The 18,847-nt window shown below is 46.0% G+C and overlaps 1 protein-coding gene across 1 annotated transcript in view; it reads right to left on the bottom strand.

Annotated features, from left to right (window-relative positions):
- OFCC1 (orofacial cleft 1 candidate 1) overlaps window positions 1–18,847 on the bottom strand; it is a 112,672-nt gene that overhangs the window by 27,637 nt on the left and 66,188 nt on the right. Inside the window, exons 8-9 of the mRNA XM_014519073.1 lie at window positions 14,005–14,088; window positions 6,384–6,553 (exon numbers count right to left, since the gene is read on the bottom strand). Of these exons, the coding sequence (XP_014374559.1) occupies window positions 6,384–6,553; window positions 14,005–14,088 (254 nt within the window). The remainder of the gene's footprint in view (window positions 1–6,383; window positions 6,554–14,004; window positions 14,089–18,847) is intronic.

The following is an 18,847-nucleotide window of genomic DNA, read 5'->3' as shown; positions in this document are numbered from 1 at the left end:
CCCCCCCCCCCCCCCCTTTTTCCCCTCTCCCCGGGGGGGGGGGGTGTAGAGTGGTCTTTTGTTTTAATTGTGGAAGAACATAGATTTTCAGGTATTTTTAAAAATGGATTTGGGATGCTGCTGCAGCAGTACAGCTGGCACAAGGGGTAGTGTCCCCAGATACAAATTGGCCAGGCCCCAGGAGCTCCTGTCTATTTGTATCTTCCAGAGATCATGGGCCTTAAGGCCCACCTAGTTAACTAATAGCTTTGTGTGGGACCAGAGTTTGAAAGATACAACTGATAATTTTGTGTGTGTGTGGGGGGGGGGGGGGGGGGTTGTGGCTTTTTTTGATGGGACAACTAAGGAAGACAAGGGTAGGAGTGATGTGGGGATGAAAGGTTCAAAATGTGAAAAGAAGTTCTCCAGAGGGGGACACCAAGCAGAGCCCCCCAGGCCATCCTCAAAGGCATCCAAGGAGCCAGTGGACGCCGCCCACTGGTGCTCTGCCCAGAAATATACATGGACAAGGGAGAGGAAAGTCGCCCTACACTCTCTGGGCACCTTCTTAGCCAGAGCCTCCTTCCTGGTCAAGTACAGGGCCCGCTTGGCCAGAGGCAGGAGGAGCTTGACCAGGAGGTCCCAGGATTTGGTGGTGTTGCAGATGGGGTGACCAAAGACAAAAAGGTGGGGGGTGAAATTCAATCAGAACCTCAAGAGGAGGTTCTGGAGGTGGAGGTGGAGGGGCTGCAGCCTGGCACACTTAAGGGTGGGCTCCATGACAAGCTGGCCCCATGACAAGCTCTTGTGGGCTGGAAGACATGGAGGGGTGGGGACTGCCACCACACAGGGCTTGGTCAACAAAGGCAAGGGCATCGGGACATAGAGCAGATTTCACCTCCCAGACCAGATGGCAGGTTGCATGTGTCTTGAGTATGCACTGGGCAAGCGCAGAAGGGTCCACCCACTCCCACCTATCATGGTCCAGGAGGTCTCCAATGTGGGTAACACCAGCCAGGATCAACCTCTGTCACAATTGCGGCGCCTCTGCCATCGGCACCTCCAGCTGGGGGTTCCGGAGGAGAGGCTCGATGAGCAGGTTGGGGCCCTGGGCAACTGCAGGGGACCTGGAGGCGGAGACCAGCCTCCAGGCCCAGAGGAGGTCCTGGTAGAAATCTGGCAGCCCTCAGAGGTCCTGAAGGGAAAAGCCCCACAGGCTGAGGAGCTGCCAGTCATATTGGAGCCCCTGAAAGTGGCAAAGGAAACTGTGCCCCAGGTAGCCCCATGCCATGTGGCTACCCACAATATATAGCAGTTGCTGCAGGGCCTGAAGGCAGAACCCCAGGACCTGGCTGAGCAGGCAAAGTAGACCCTGGTCGCCCTCCTGCAAGGGGAGACTCAGGACCTCTGCAGTGACCCAGTGCCTTCCTGGCCAGAAAAACTCCAGCGCCCATCTCTGGAGTCCCACCAGGACCTCAGGGGGCACAGGCAGGGTGTGTAAGCAGTGCCAGAGCATGGACAGGACTAGCTGGCTCAGCACCAGCACTCTCCCACATAGGGAGAGACATCTCAAGAGCACTGCCCATGCCTGGAACTGCTCCACCACCCTTGCCTCCAGCAGTTCTCTGGCAGGGAGGGGTCTGTGGGGGACAGGTAGACCCCCAAGTACAGCAGTGAGCCCATACTCCAGCAGATCCTGTGGAGCACAGGTGGGAGTGAGCCCACCTGCCACCCATCACCCACTGCCAGGCCAAAGCCCTTGACCCAGTTGACCCAGGACGAGCAGGTTGCTGAGTACAATGCCTGGCAGGCCTCCACCTGTGCCAGGTCACCTGAGTCCTGGACCATGAGGAGCATACGCTAACAGGACCAGCTGCACTGCCAGCTCCTGGAGAACCCACCCCACCACCCACTTCCACTGGAGAATGAGGAAGGGCTCCAGGGCCAAGGCATACAGCTGGCCCAACAGCAGGCAGCCTTGACGCACCCCTCTCCTGAATGGGATGGGCTCCATCAGAGTCCAGTTGAGCTTGACCAAACATTCTGCAGAGATGTACAGCACCTGGAAAGCCCACACGAAGTGGGGCCCAAAGCCAAAGGCCTGCAGCATGCCTGTGAGATACCTGTGATCCACTCTGTCAAATGCCTTCTCCTGGTCCATGGACAGGAGGGCAAAAGACAGGCCCTCCCAGCATGATAGCTCCAGGAGGTCCCAAACCAGGTACAGGTTGTCAAAGATGGAACATCCAGGCACCATGTACATCTGGTCAGGATGGATCACATCCATCAGCACTGACTGCAGGCCCAGTGAGATGGCCTTCACTACCACTTTGTAGTCCATGCAGAGGAGGGACATGCCAATTTCTTAGGTCATGGGGATCCCCCTTCTTTGGCAGAAGGGTTAGCATGGCCCTCTGGCATGACAGGGGGAGTTCCCCACTTCTCTCAGATTCGGCTCGGACTGCGGCAAGGTCTGGGCTGAGGACATCCCAGAAGACCTGGCAGAACTCCATGGTCAGCCCATCAATGCCTGGCACCTTGTTGTCAGGCATCAGATGGAGGGCAGATGAAAACTCAGCCAGAGTGAGAGGAACTTCCAGCTGGTCCCAGTCACACACACTGACCTGCGGGAGTCCCTCCCACAGGGTCTGACAGGCTTTGGCATTGGTCAGATTCAGGGAGAAGAGCTCTTCATAGAAAGCCCGCGTGCACTGGCGCATCTCACCTGGATCCAGGAGGGGAGTGCCATCACCTGCCAGAAGGCAGATGATGTACTTCTTGGCCCCCTGCCTCCTCTCCAGGGCATAGAAGAAGCAGGAGCTGCTTTCCATCTCCCGAAGGAGCTGGACACCAGAGCACGAAGCTCTTCCCGCCTCTCCCAACACTCTCTGCAGAGGGACGGGTTGGTTGGGTCGGTGGCCAGGTGCCTCTCCAGCTCTAGCACTTCCTTCTTGAGCTGCTCCTGGACCATCTCCCTCTGCCAGGTATGCCCCCAAGTGTAGCTGCAGCAAAAAAGCCGAATGTGCCCCTTCCCCACATCCCACCATCTCCTAGGCAAGGGGAAAGCTGCCCGTTGCTCCCACCAGGCCAGCCAGAACTCCTGGAAGCCCACATCCTCCAGCAGACTGGCACTGAAATGCCAGTAGGCCAACCCTGGACACCCAGGCCCTAGTGTGGCCTGGGCCCAGACAAGGTTGTGACCACTGAAAGGGGTTGGCTGGATGCCAGAGGAGTGGGCCTGGGCAAAGTGTGGCAAAGAGATATAAACCCAGTCCAACCAGGAGTGGCATGCCTGCTCCTCTCCCACCCTCACATAGGTGAACGCAGGGGGGTTGGTAGGGTGACAGGCATGCCAGACGTCCACCAGGGAGTAGTCCATCAGGATCTCCCTGAGGACGCCCATGGCGGTCTGTTTCTGCTCCCTGCCTGACCAGTCTTGTGCATCTAGGGTGACACTAAAGTCCCCACCAAGGACCTCCCCAGGCCTGCAGTGTGAGGGTTGAGAGTGCCGAAGCATGTCCGCCAACTCCCGGTCCCTCACAGGGGCGTACACATTCAGAAGGTTCAGGACCAGCCCCTGCACCTGGACCTGGAGGTGCAGCAGGCAGCCCAGCAGCACCTCAACATCCTGAAGAACCTCCGGCTGAAGGCCTGGGGAGAACAGGGTGGCCTCCCCGCATGAGGTGGCTGAGACATGCCTAAAAAAGACCCTGCCTCCCAACTTCAGTGCCAATTTGGTTCATTGGCTGGAGTCATCAGGGTCTCCTGCAAGAATACTATGGGGTACCATCCTTCCTGAAGGAAGGAGAGCACCTGGCACTTCCAGAGACCCTTATTACAGCCATAGACATTGAGGGTCATGATCTTAAATGACCTCATGGCTGGGGGGGGGGAGGGAACAGGGCATATCTCAATGCCCAGTGTGGGCCCCGCCAATTCACATGGCATCCTCCCATATGTATAGAGGGCATCTATGAAACAGAGGGCCCACCTAGAGATCCAGGCGTTGCAGTTTTTGGGCTGCTTGCCTTCCCCCACCAGTGCCTTTGCAGTGGCAAGGATGCTATCAAAATCTCCCCAGTGGTCCAAGGCTAGCTGTACCTTGCTGGCGGACCAGCGAGTGTAGTCACAGTCAAGAAATGCAAGTAGCTCATCCCTTTGGACCACTGGGATCGAGAGGTCTGCAGGCTTGGCCAGAGGCAGAAGAAGGTTGATCAGGAGGTCCTGGGACTTGTTGGAGCCACAGGTGGGGTGACCAAAAACAAAAAGGTGAGGGGTGAAATTCAACCAGAACCTCAAGAGGAGGCTCTGGAGGTGGAGGTGGAGGGGCTGCAGCCTGGCGCACTCAAGGGTCATGTGGGCCAGGGTCTCCCTCTGCCCACAAAAGAGGAAGGAGACCGGGGTGTCCGTGAAGCTGACCACATACATGCCCATGGTGACAGCTCTATGGAGGAGCTGCCAGCTGAGGTCCCTAGTGGCTCATGGGATAAAGGTGGAATACAGACTCTGCCACTGGGGTGCCCCAGCCACCCCCAGGAGCTCCTGAGGGCAAGTAGCCCTGAGCTGCTTGCCAGGGCAGCTTTTTGTACTGCTGGGGACAGCACAGGTGCTGGGCCCAGGCTCTAGCTACCCCTGGCTACAGATCCAGGAGGAGCCAGGCAGGGTTATTATTTTGCCACAAGTGGCACAATTTGCTCCACAAAAAAGTGCATATCTGAGCACGTGCGCTGAAGCAAAAAGCCCCAGCTCAAATTTGCATCACTTCTATTTGAGCTGCTGCAAATGCATGTGGTTGCATGTGTGGATGTGCCCACAGTGGTTAAAAGAAATCCTGTTTGTTCATCAACCACTTCTAACTGTCCCTGCAAAACAGAACTTGGTCTCCTACAGCTCCACTTTCTTCAAAGCTGTCACTTAAAAGTATAGTTGTCTATACACAAGATAACAACAGATAGGTGTCTTGTCATGTATCACCCCAATATGCACCTCTGCAAGCCTTAAGAGGCTCTCAGAGACTCCCTCAGGGCTATCTTGAAGATGTCTAGTGTTGTGTGAGCTCCCGTGAGACTTAAGGTTATGAATGTCCCTCAATCCACCTCAGAAAGCTTAGAAACCTGAATGGCAAAAAAAAAAAAAAAATACCCTTAAATAGATTTGTCAGGTTCTTGAACTTACTGCTAATCAGGATTGTCTTTAGGGGGGTAACCAACTATTTAGACTTTTCAAGATGAAATGAGGTTCCCTGTGAGTTACGCGAGGTGTTAGGGGTTATGCCAATACATCTAATAAAGTCTCCATAATGTGGAGACATCCAATGGTCTAGGAAAGCAGCAACACTCCCTGTTCTGCTAGCAGGCTCCCTGTAGCCATGTCCTCTCTTGCTCTCAATTCAATTATTCCCCTACATAGTAGACATCATCCATGTCCCCTTTTCTGAATGCTCCACAGCCCCAGATTTTGATCTTTGCTGTTTACCCCTTCTATGCACCACCTAAGTTTCACTGTATAGGGGAAAAGCAATTTAAGAATGAGCAGAAAAAGAGATAAGGGAGTTAGCAAGGGAGTTAGAGACAGACAGCAGAGCAGTGAGGCATTTCCTTCACCAAATTGATTAATCCAATAAATTTAATTGTGGAGATCTATTTCTGCAATGAAAAGATCTAGAGACTTACTTTTTAAAAATAAAAGCTTAGGTCACCATTAGTCATTTGGCAGCCTATTTTAAGCGCATCAGAGCCAATGAGCCATTCTCGTGTTACTAATTAAAAATGATATATTAATCAATTAATCTTTGCTCCCATGCACCAGACTTGGGGTGAGATTTTCAGAGGCAAAATGGTGTGTTCAGTGACTAACAACTACCATTTTGCTTTTGAAGCCTCCACTTTGACAATGTGAATCCATAACCCAATTTCTCTTTCATTGTCTCTCTCATTTGGCTACAAAACAGCAAAAGAAAACCAGGAGGATTTTTCTGGATAACAATGAACACTTCAGTTTTATAATTCAAAACCCCTTTGTCCAATTAATCTCTTGCTCAAATCTTCCTTGTCCCCAAATCTAACTTACACATTTTAAACAAATATACCATGCTTTTCTCAAGCTGCTGGGGAAAGGAATTGGTTTATGAATCAAATTCACTTTCAGGCTTAACTATGGAGTAGCTACAGACACTTCATTATTCAGGAAAGAAGCAGCAATCAAGATCTCATTTTACTCATACTAAAATGGAAATAAGGGGATGACTATTACTCCTAGTTTAAAAAAATTCCAGTGATGAGAGACAATAATCTTTTATCTTTTCAGTATATTTATCACTGGCTATCACTGGTGTATAAGGCTGACAAGTCAACAACATGTTATGCACCAAAGGATGAAATTGTCTTATAGTTCCTAACTCTGACCTGTTCCAGTGAAAAGCTGCCAAGCATAATTATGTCATCCTGAACATCTTTCTCAAACTGTACAATATACGAAGGAATCACTTCATCTTCAACCTCCTTGCGAAAGTCATGTGTTTTAGTGAAGCTGACAGGCATTATGGAGTCTGAAAAATCTTCACTGATGACATGGGCTGCTTGAAAGAAAAGTGGCAGGTTATCCTTTGCCAAATGACATTTGGTTCATTGATTAGTACTTCTCAGCCAACATGCTGGGCAGGTCAGCTTTATGGCATCGATTGATACCATAAAAAATACAATATATTATAACATCAAAACTTTTGGCAACATGCAGATACCCAATTTCTTTATCAGGAAACCTAACCTAAATAGTAACACAGGTTTAGAAGGAAGAGTTGAATATTTTGTTTTTAAAATATTTAGTAACCAATTTACATATGCTAAGTTAATTTAACCCCCAGTGTGATATAAAAAACATTGCAATCAGGAGTGGCTTTGACTTACCACATTGTGGAAGAAGAAGAAAAGCTACTATTCTTAGGAATTCTTAAGAGGATTCAGACTAATACCAGTCATTTCATTTTACTCCCCTCACCCACAGACAGACAACACTCAATACCAGTTTAGTAAATTGGATCCAATTCTTCTCTCATTTATACCATAGAAACTTCTCTGGCTTCAGTAAGATTATATGGGTGAGATCAAGACTGTGTCTACATGGTATATTTACCATGTTTAGGAAGGATGCTCTCCTGGATGCTGAGCTGCTTCAGGTGGGCTGACCCCATAACTGGAAACAGTGCTTGTGGGTCTGACTGGTCCTTGAAGTTGTCTAGTTAGCACTGCTCAGTGATAGTACCAATTAACCTGCACTACGTATAACTAACCCACCCTCAGCACTGCATGAACACAGCTGTGCTGTTTCCCAATCAAGGAGGCAGCCCATCTGAAGCATCTCAGCGTGCATGAGGGTGTTCACTAGGACTGTACAAAGCTTTGGTCCCTGATTTGATTTGGCAGAGATTCGGCCCGATTTGGTGACCAAATCTCTGAATCCAAATCGAATCAGGAGACCCTTTAATCTTTCTGAATCAAATCAGACCCCTCTGAATCAATTTGGAGAAATTCAGAAACATTAGGTAATTTGGACATAAACACACATTTAAATGTTTTTTCTACATACCTTAAGGTACCAGGCGGCTCATCAATGCTGCGATGCTGGGGCAGATGGAGCGTCCCACAGGAGCATAGTGGGGTCCCCAGCACACTCGGCAGCAGACCCAGAAGTGGGCCAAAAGCACTTCCAGTCCACTTCTGGGTCTGCCGGGGCCCCCCCTGTGCCCTCCCTGGCTTGGTGACTGGTGCCTCCTGGGTCTGGGGGGGTACCCGGGGTCCCCCTGCAGCCAATCACTGAGCCAGAGGGGCACAGGGGGACTGGAAGTGAACTGGAAGTATTTCTGGGTTTGCTGCCGAGCATGCAGGGGGGGCCCCCACACTCCTGTGGGATTCTCCATCTGCCCCAGCATCGCAGCATTCATGAGCCGCACCTGGTACCTTGAGGTATGTAGAAAAAAACATTTAAAGCTGTGTCTATGGGCAAATCTCTAATTCTCCAAATCAGCATCAAATCTTGAGATTCAGATTTGCCCGAATCAACTCATAGACAGCGGTCCAAATCAATTAATTGAATCATTGTCCCTGATTTGGGCTGAATCCGAATCCAAATCAAATACAGCCCGTTTCACACACCCCTAGTATCCACCCAGGCACTTGGTAAGCTTACCACACAATGCATTGTATAAAATACAATACTTGGCTCACTGGATTTATGCACTGAGCACTGCGCACCATAAACAAAAATGTCTCCCATTCACCAAGCCTGCTACAAAGAAGATACGATTTAAATGTTTGCAATGTAACTTGATATGGTGCTCATTAAAATATCATCTCATTGATATTTCATGGAGTACTAATGCCAGTTTTGGGACACAAGACAGACAAGTATTTTGCTCATTTCCTCATGTTAGGATCACTAAGAAGTGACAGCAACCAGGTTCTCTGCATCTCACTTTATCATGGTCACCTCATTCCTCTGCAGAATAATGTTTGGAGGTTTTTATTTCTCAGTTTCTCTTTCTTTGCAAGAAAATGCCATATCTAGTTATCTGTCTGTCTCTCCATCCATCCCAGAACATGAAAGCACTTACAAGATTTTTTCTTACTCCCCTTTGAAGTCTTCCATTCTCTAATGAAGACCAGAAAAGGAAAGATAAAACTAAGGCTCTTAACATTTTCAGTTTTGCTAACTACTCATCTTTGAACAACTTTAATTGTTGAGTCTCTGAGTGATTAAATCACCTCTATGCCACCAACACACAGGATGCAGGGGGTTTTTTATATTTAATTACAAGAGGATACAAATTTAAAATCATGTTGGGGGAAGTGTACAGTAGATATAAACAACTGAAACTGTTACCTAAGGGTACATGGAATCTCTTCACATAGCATCTTACAAGCCTAATGAAAAGTGATTTGACCTACAACTATTAAATGCAAAAACAAAACGATATTTAGATTTAAATTTACTAAAGCATTGGGCTTTGTCTAGAAGAATAAAAATAAAGGCAATGCCAAAAAAAGAAAACATTGCCAACAGATGCAATATTGTTTATTTTCTTTACTCTGCCCACGCTATGTACAGTGGCCAAAACTTTAGCTGGTGTAAATCAGTGGGATTACATTGAACTCATTGCAATTAAGCCAGTTTTTACCAGCTGAAAAATCTTGCCTACAGTTATATATTCTAATTTAAAATTCTGTGAGCTCAATTGGGTTGCCCTTGAATGTCACAATGAGAATGAAAGCACATACTCTGTGAAAGTACCTACTCCATGAATGCACTGTGGTATCTTTTTGTTTTTCTGGTTAGTTTTATTACTTCCTTGCACTGAAACTAATGTCTAATATCTTCTTTTTGGTGGACCACATTGGGCTTATCTATAGAGTATGCTCTGGAAAAGAGTAAGAAGAGGGTAAGAACAATTTTTAAAAGGCCACTTGAGAGAACTATTAGAAATATCCAGCTAAATTAAGATTAAGACTAAGAGAATATTTGACGAAAAGCACCTGAAGTCACTTCAAAAGTACAGCTCAGCAGGACAGAAAAGCAGTTCTACCAGCTAGGGCTCCTCTAAATGTTCAGGTAAGGGCATGATAGGCTCTGATGCACAATCAACATAATCATGCCTCCTGCCATGCCACACATGCATGGCAAAAAGTGCAACTGTGGGATCCAGCATCAGATCCAATCATGCCTTATTGCCGGTACAGGAGGGGAAAAGAGGAGGGAGGATTGCAATCCTGGACTCCCCCTGCACCAGCAAATAGCAAGCTCCCATGGCTGAAATTCCCACAGGCAATAAGGCTTGCAGCCATGTCAGCACCCAATGTACTGCTGCAGCTGTGAATCTCATAGCTGATGAGGCTCACAGCTGTGGCAGGGCCCCACATTTTGCCATAGATGCAAGTTCTGCAGCCATGGCCACACATGGTTCACCCCTGTGGTTTGGAGCCCCATCAGCTGGTGGGGCTCCCATCCACAAGGGAGCACCTAGACACCCCGCTATAACTAAGAATGTTTTGTAGGAAGCATTCTGACTTATAACAGTACCCTGGACCAAACAGAAGTTCACTGTTGGGTCCAGGGGGGAGGGAAAAGTAACTGCTGGCTGTGAGTCTGCAGCTGGTTTCCCCTAGCAATGGCCTCCTACATCCTAGTCTGTGCTGTTTTCAGAATTGGGAGGGGAAAGGGAGCAGAAAGAACTGTTTCTAGGGGTTCCCCAACTAGCGCTGGAGTGTGGGGTAACTGAATTGGAGCCCTCCCACCTGGGGAGGGGCTCCAACACACCTAACCCACACTCTGATGGGTAATGAAAAAACCTCAAACCAAATTCCCTCTGTTCCCTTTCTGTCTTCCCATTCTGAAAACAGTGACATGCTGTCAGGCAGCGCAGACAGAAGTTATAGAAGATGCTGTGTTTTGAAACGTCTTCATCTGAACTCTCATGCAATGAAGGTTCAGATTTTTGCTGGATTTTAAGCTGTTTGCAGCTATGCATTTGTGTTTGGTCACAGCTATAGACCACTTTCTGTGACTAGATCAGGTGAAAATTGTTGCTTCTGTCACATTCTGTGCGTATAATGGTGTGATAAGAATGAGCCACAAAATTATTACAGAATTTTTGTGGAATAACTTTGTGGCTTATTCCTTGTTTACTTGTTGACACTATTAATTGACTGAATGTGTGGCTGGGTCACAACTTAAGACATGATTAAATGGTTAATCACATCTTGGGTGTAACATGTAGATGGGGCATTAGAGACAGAAAATCAACTGGGTTACACAGCTCAAATTAGACCCTTTTATGTGGGCATTAAAAACTCTTTGATTTTCCTCTCATCATCTCCCATAGGTATCCATTTGCCTGACAGGATGGAGGAGAAATCAACATCCCATAGGCTTCAGTCAGAACTCAGGGCTCTACCTGTAAGGTTGTATAAAGCTAGGATTCAACCTTCCTATGGTGCTTTTAAGTAGGGGTGTCAAATTCATCTGGCCCAGGAGGGTAGATGAGGGTTGTGGGGCTTGTTTGCAGGCTAGATCAGGCCCAGAGACTGGCCCCACACATCAAAGCCAGCGGACTGGACCAGTCTAGTGCGGGCACCATATGCACCACACAACCCAAACTGGTCCTTCTGCTGCTTGCAACATTCATGTTTTCTGGTCCAGCCCCACACCCCGCATGCAGCATACACCAGATCAGCTCTATGCAACACATGGAGCACCTGGGGCTAGGGTCAGGGGCCAGGTCCCACACAGCATGCAAAATTGATCTGAAACCCATGGGCTGGATTGGGCCTGAGTACTGCTTCTTTGACACCCTGCTTTAAAGAAAAAGAAAGAAAGAAAACCCAGCATGCTCACATCACGCTTAGAGCCATTCTTTTCTTCTGTTCTTTTTCTTTCTTTCTTTCTTTTTTGAATATAGAGTGAATTACTGAGAAATGATGAGTAAACTATGCTTGCTGTTCAGGAAAGATATTTTCAGTATTTTTCTAAAACCAAATAAATCCCAAGACTAAAACTGATGTTAAGATGAAGTTTAGGATAAGAGTATTTACTGTTAACTCAAGAGGAGAGGGATAAGGGAGCACAGGGTAGGAGAAGGGGGATGGGGAGAGAAAGAGAGACTCTTAGGCCTAGTGATTTGGGCACTCACCAGTCCCTGCTCCAGTAAATATTTAAGTATTTTATACAAAATGAAGCAGTTCCAACAAGATAGACTATTCCCATGTACCAAGGGGAAATCCTAATCATTGAATTAAAGCAAGAATATGCAACCTTTTCCAGCTTGAGGCCAGAATGAGCCACCTTGAGTCAAAGGTAGGAGGACAGGCAGGTGATAGGACCTGGCTGCCATTGCTGCCTGTTCCTATGGTGGCACAAGGGGAGCACCTTAAACCAAAGCCTGCTGCCAAATGCTGCCAAAGCCCCATACTGACTGGCCAGGTCCAATGTTTCTGCAGGCCAGATTTGACCTGTGATCTGTAGACTGCCAACCTGAGGGCAACAGCACAAAAGGGGGACTCTCCCCACTTCCCCAACTTTAGTTTCATGTATCTGATCTGGAAAGAAAATGTTTTCCACCAAAATATTTATAAAATGTGACTTAAACCATTTTGACTTGACTGAAACTGCATTTTTTTTTTTGGTGAACAAACTATTTGCTAAGAAAGAAGTAGGCATTCCTATTCCTAACGTTTTCCATGCTTTGTTATGGTGATGCTCATTAACACTGTACAGCAAAAGTATATGGCAGTGTACTGAAGCAGGAAGGCAGAAGGATGATCCTGTGGTTAAAGTACCCACAGTACCTCCATTCAATTGTTTGGTTTGCTACAGACTTTCTTAGTAATGCTGGGCAAGTCACTTAGCCTCTCTATACCTGTTTCATGTGGAATAAGAAAACTTACCACCCTCAGAGGGGCGTTGTGAAGATAAATAGATTAAAGATTGTGAGGCACTCACATACTTTTGTAAAGGGGCCCAGCTATGTTCTGCAGAACTACACCACAAACCAATATTTGCAACAGAAATAATGCTGGATTTACCACTGCAAAACGTGTTTTCATTTTACCCTATGTCATTACACGATAAAAGCAACAATCAACTCACAGCCTACTTTGATCTTATTCAGTAATGTGGAACTCCACATTAACATGTAGTAATATTGGGTTTGCTAAAAATCTATTAAAGGTTTTTGCTTACACTATCTGCATTTATTTAGCTATGGTAGTTGTAGTTTCTTTTCCTTGCATTTACAATGGGGCAGGATAGAGATTACTGATATGACCACTGCCAGTTCAAGGGGTTTTGCTACCCTAGGGAAACTGAAAAATGACTGCCTCTTATAGAACAAAGTTACTCACAAACTAAATAGTCATAAAATACGTTGCTGTGGTAAAGCTTGGATGCCCTAGGCAAACACCTGTTCTGTCTCTCCAATAGAGTAGATGTAACTGTGAAACAATACAGAAACCCTTTAGAGAAGAGTAGAAAACACACATGCATGCCTGCAAAAATAAATAAATAAATAAAAATTAGTACGAAGAGGAAAAAAAGGCATTAACTTGCAAATCATCCATGTTCCCCCTTATCCAAATAAGATAGAGAGACACAGCATGTAATAGGTGTGATGCTATTGGTTCCATGTATTTATAGGATGTTAAATAAATATCATAAAAGCAAAAACAAAAACAAAAACAAAAACAAAGTAAAGCTGAGAGTTTGGAATTGAGGAGCCTTCCTCTTGCATCCTTTGACAAGAAGAGAACTACAACTAAATTTTGAATGCCCCTTCCCTGCAGTCACAATTTCTAACAAGATTGTGGCTGGAACTGTCTAATCTGGATACTGCTGTTACAAAACTGAACCTTTTCTAGACACTTTAAATATCTTCTCCCTCAAAATAGCTGTGGTAGGTGGTCAGCACCCATAGGAATAAAGTCACCTTTACACAGAGATTCATGCCTAACTCTGGTCCCAATATTTTTAGGTGAAATTTATTCCTCTGCAAAGAGGCAACCCAAAGACTATAGAGCAGAAGTCAGTAACATAGGACCCAGGGGCCAGATCTGGAGTCTCTGGACCCACCCTGAGTCTCTGGATCCACCCTGTGGTGCTGGAGGGTTTTACCTGTATCTATGCCTGCACCAGGACTTGGTGTCACCACCACATCTACCCACCACCCTTACCCCACAACTGCAGTGAAGTCCCCTGCTGCTGACATGCTGCCAAAGCCCCCTGGCTCACATTGGATCAGAGCCAAGCCTGGGCCTTGTAAGGTTTGCTGACCACTACTATGGACTACTTAAGTCTTTCTTTGGCCTGCATTCATAAATAACAAAACATTTTGGGCGTGATCGTATTTGCTTACATTAAATTCAACATTAATTTTGCCTTTAACTTCAAGGGGTTCAGACAGAGCCTCATAATGTTAAACCAAGAAAACATTTCTGAAATAATTGTATACTCTTTCTTTAAGTGAGGGGTCTTGTTACTTACCAGGTGCTTCCAGTCTTTTATTTTCTTCATCTAGAAGTTTCATCAATTCACCATAGAGAATTTTCTCTTCTAGCTTCACAGGCTCTAAAAAAACATAAAAAAATTAATGTTTTCACCACTAATTCATAGATTCATAGATTCATAGATGTTAGGTTCGGAAGGGACCTCAATAGATCATTGAGTCCGACCCCCTGCATAAGCAGGAAAGAGGGCTGGTAGATGACCCCAGCTAGATACTCATCTAACCTCCTCTTGAAGACCCCCAGGGTAGGGGAGAGCATCAGCTCCTTTGGGAGCCCGTTCCAGACCTTAGCCACTCGAACTGTGAAGAAGTTCTTCCTAATGTCCAATCTAAATCTGCTCTCTGCTAGCTTGTGGCCATTATTTCTTGTAACCCCCGGGGGGGCCTTGGTGAATAAATACTCACCAATTCCCTTCTGTGCCCCCGTGATGAACTTATAGGCAGCCACAAGGTCACCTCTCAACCTTCTCTTGCGGAGGCTGAATAGATCCAGCTTCTCTAGTCTCTCCTCATAGGGCTTGGTCTGTAGGCCCTTAACCATACGAGTGGCCCTTCTCTGAACCCTCTTAACCCATAATATATGTTAATATTGAAACACAAGGAAATTAACCAGCAAATAAGCCCTTTCAACCTTTCAAAACCAAATGCAGAGAATTAAATGCTGTAAAAGTGATCACAGTTTTTTCAAAGTTATGAAAAATACTGTTATTCCAAAAATAAATACATAAATAATTATCCATATGTTGTATCCTGTTTCATAGCAGCCTGGTTTTTCCTTCTTTGAGGTGAAAATCCAATTGCAGTGATGAATGTATTGTTTTATAGGTACATGTCACCTGGATACTATTTTGCTTTCTAATAAAAATTATTTTCTCTGAAATTCTTGCACTACTGGATTTACATTAAGCAATTAAAGGACAGGTGTACATGATGACAACACACTGTTTATAGCTTAAATTTGAAAACTTTCTGAATATCTCAGGTTGCCCATGAATGTGGGTGTTGTGGCCAGCCTCTTCTCCCAAAATATCAAACAAACATTTTTTCCCCTAGGTTTGTCCATAGCAGGGGTAATTTCCAGATTAACTCAAATGTTTTGAATAACACACACTAAATTTCAAAGTCAATTAAGGGATTTTGGATGCCCAATTTCAGGTGCCTTAATGGATTTTCAGAGAGCAAATTTTCTTTAAGAATGTCTTAAGACTAAGGTGATGGCACATTAAAAAGTAGAAGTGTTGATGTTTTTTCTGCAACATAAGCAGGTTGAAATAGAATCACATACAGACACCTAAGTCCAATTAAGTACCTAATAGAATAAAATATGAGCCCATCAATTTTGTTTGGAGTTACTGCTTGGAAGAACACCAAAGAATTTAGTAAGGAATAATATCCCTGCTAGAGAATTTTATACAACTATTTTAAAAATAAACTATGGAGAAATACCACCCTCAATTAAATATGAAAGGTTTCTGAAGAAATTTCCAATGAGCCCTATTTCTCTAGAAACACACTGCTTTTCTCCTTATTAAATTCTTAGTACTTTCTGTATAAGATAAATCCAAACAAATCCTGCTTCAATTGCTAGCTTTTTCTTTCAGGAGTACCATAGGAGCCACTACAAAAGGTTCTGGGGCACATCTGGACTCAGAAGAAACTAAAACGTATGCAAGGAGATCAAAGTTCCTTTCTTCAGCGGATGACTAGAGAAACAGAGATGTGGCAGGAGACAGGTAGTGAAATAGGCAATGAAAGAAAAGGAAAGCCATAAATGTGTTTACTTTTGTAATGTACAGTCATGACATATATGGATATGAATCATTAATCTAAAAGCAATGTTCCTCTCCAATCCATGGCCTAGCACTGCTCTAGGCAATAATGGTCAGTAAATGAATAAACCCATCTCCACATAGCATTGTAACTGTTCTGTAGGTCTCAGCAGAACAAACCTGAGTGGATTACCATTGCAAATATGCCTCTAATAAATTGGGCTTTCATTGGCCTTTGAGTGACAGCTCTGGCAGAGGAAAACAAAGAAAAATTCAAAAGGACAACCATTTAGACAGAGTTCTTCTCTTAGATATAGTCTGACCTAATATGTAAATGTCAAAAGAAACAAAAAATCAGTTGGACTTTCCAAGAGTTTTCATCTGTTCCAGATAAAACCCAAGGGAGCATTTAAGATGTATGTTATATAGCTAGGATTTCCTGACATAGACAAGAGACCTGAAAATAAATTGATTATGGTAGAAGTATGACACCCCCAAAAGAAGAGCTGGCTTGTATTTATACACACACACACACACTTGTACACCTACCTCAGTTCCTTTCTCTTCTGTGAATATTAAATAGATAATGGATTTTTGAAGGTCATTTATTAAATGAGCCAAAGCCACTGTCACTAGGAATAAAACCTTCCTCATAAGAAACTTGAGCTTAAACAAATCATGTGATTCAACTTCCTAGGGATCATACTGATATCCTATGACATTCTGGCCTCTCACATGGGGGTGGAAGAAAGCAGGAGGAGGATTTATACACAATCTGCCCTTAACAAAGCTGAAACCTAAGTATTAGGTGGAAATCATTCAAGTCTGATTTCAAATACTCTTATTATACCTTTAAACTTAGGTGCTCACTTAACTATCTTTTTAGCAGCTGCACCAAGAAGGAGATTCAAAATATCCCAGTTAGATGTCATGCATCCCTGCACAGTTAATGAAGAGCCTCTGGAGATATCCAAGAGTGATTAGGTTTAGGCGCCTCAAGTGTTTGTGTGTAGAAAGGACAACAGTAAGCACCTCCAAAGATGGATTAGATATTTAGAGGTAACATCTCAACAGGAAATGCTAAAGCACATGGGCATCTCTGAACTCTTGGCCTTCTGTATCTATCCACTATATTTCTCTGTTTACCTGCAAATCACAACACCTAATTGCACTTCTAGGACAGATGCACACAGGGTTTCTGAAGTCAGACAATTCAGTGTGTGGTGCTGATGCTCACATTTTGCCCAATAATCAAGTAGTTAGAATATTTGCCTAGTACATAGGAGACCTGGGTACTAGGCACCCTTTTCCCTGGGGAGGACTTTTGAGAGGATCCACCAGGCTACAGGGCAGAATAAGGAAGGACACCCTTCATGGGATAGACAAGGATGCAAGTTATGTAGTAAGATTGAAAGGAAGCAAACAAGACCTTACTTCTGTAGCTTAGCAGTTAGGACAGGAATAGGCAAAATATGGTCTTCAGGCCAAATCAGGCCTGCCAAGTAATTTTATCCATCCCACAGTGGGTCCCTTGCCACCCCCCAGCCCAGGCATGGGGGGCAGCTCAGACTATGGCGCATGCAGCTGGTCCTGCTGTCCTAGGGTGCACAATGGGGCTGGTGCAGGGGCTAGACTCCACTTCCTGGCAGCTTTGGTGGACGTGGCTCCTTCTGGCTGCTGCTGCTAGTGTTGCTGCCACCACCAGACTGGGCCCCAGTGCCCAGGCACCCTGGCTCATCCTCCCCACACCCACCAGATGAAGGGCACTGGCAGGGTCTCTATGGAGACTGGCCAGGGACCCCTGCAAGCAGGGCGCGCTCAGCCAGATGGACAGGATGAGGCTGCGGGTGGACAGGGAGTGGCATCTGGGAGTAGATCAGATGGGTAGGGCTGGGGCCAGGGCTGCAGGGCAGTGACAGCACAAGGTCAGGGCCCAGGGCAGAACCACAATCCGCTCACCGCATGTCCCTGCAACAGGTGCCCGTTCCATGGGCAGGAGCATGCTGGGAGTGGATTGTGGCTCGTTCCTGGGCCCCAGCTCTAGACTGTCACCACCCTGCAGCTCTGGCGCCAGGCCCAGCCTGCCTGTCCTGCTCCCAGACACTGCTCTCTGCCTGCCCACTGCCCTGTCTAATCCCATCCACCTGGCTGAGCACACCCTGCCCAGACAGGTCCCATCATGGTCTCCATGAAGATCCTAAGGCTGGGTTGGGATTGCTGGGTGGTGACAGCACCCAGAGCCATTCAAGGAATTTTGGTGAGCTGCTGTGGGCTGGTGGGTGGGCAAGTGGTGTGCTGACCTAGTCCAGTGCAGAGGAGGGGGAGGGAGATGCTGACCCAGCCCATGACAGCTCACCAAAACTCCCTAGGTGGCTCTACAGCCTAAATAATTGCCCACCCCTGGGCCAGGACATTCCTCTGGAAGAGAGGAGCCCTAGATTTCAACCTATGCTTCTTAAGCACGGTTTGTAAATTTGACCATTACATTGTAATTGGATAAAGAACAGAAATAAGCCTGGCAGCAGTAGTCCAGAACCCTCCTAGAGCTAGGGGTTGTTTGTTTTGTTTTGTTTGTTTCTTTTCCTTCTGGCCTTATGACTCTTGCAATCATATCTGCCCAGTGATCCATCTTCGACAAGAGGGATAGAGAAAGCTTTACATCCTTTATCTTTTCCTTTGGAGCACCAAAGACACCATATGTCCATTACAGAATACAGAAGACAATCTAGCTACAGATGAAGAAAAGGGTGAAATAATTTAATGCTTTTTTTTTACTTTAGTCATCACAAAAAGAGGCAGCTACCAGATGAGTTCAGTTGGCAACAAAGGTAGGAGAGAAGGCAAACATCCTCAAGTAATGGCAGAACAGGTCAGGGATTACTTCGAGAAACTAACTACTTTCAAGTTAGCAGAATCAGATGGGAATAACCCTGAAGTACTGAAACAATCACTGAAGGTAAAATCAGATCCATCAGCTAACCCTTCTGAGAACTCATGGAGGTTGGGTGAAGTCCTGGAGGATTGGAAAAGAGCAAATATAGTGCCCATCTTT

This window comes from Alligator sinensis, unplaced genomic scaffold (genome assembly GCF_000455745.1).
Source record: "Alligator sinensis unplaced genomic scaffold, ASM45574v1 scaffold361_1, whole genome shotgun sequence".
NCBI classification, from domain to species: Eukaryota; Metazoa; Chordata; order Crocodylia; family Alligatoridae; genus Alligator; species Alligator sinensis.
Note: the sequence above shows the minus strand (reverse complement) of the source record. Positions and strands in the feature narration are given on the sequence as shown.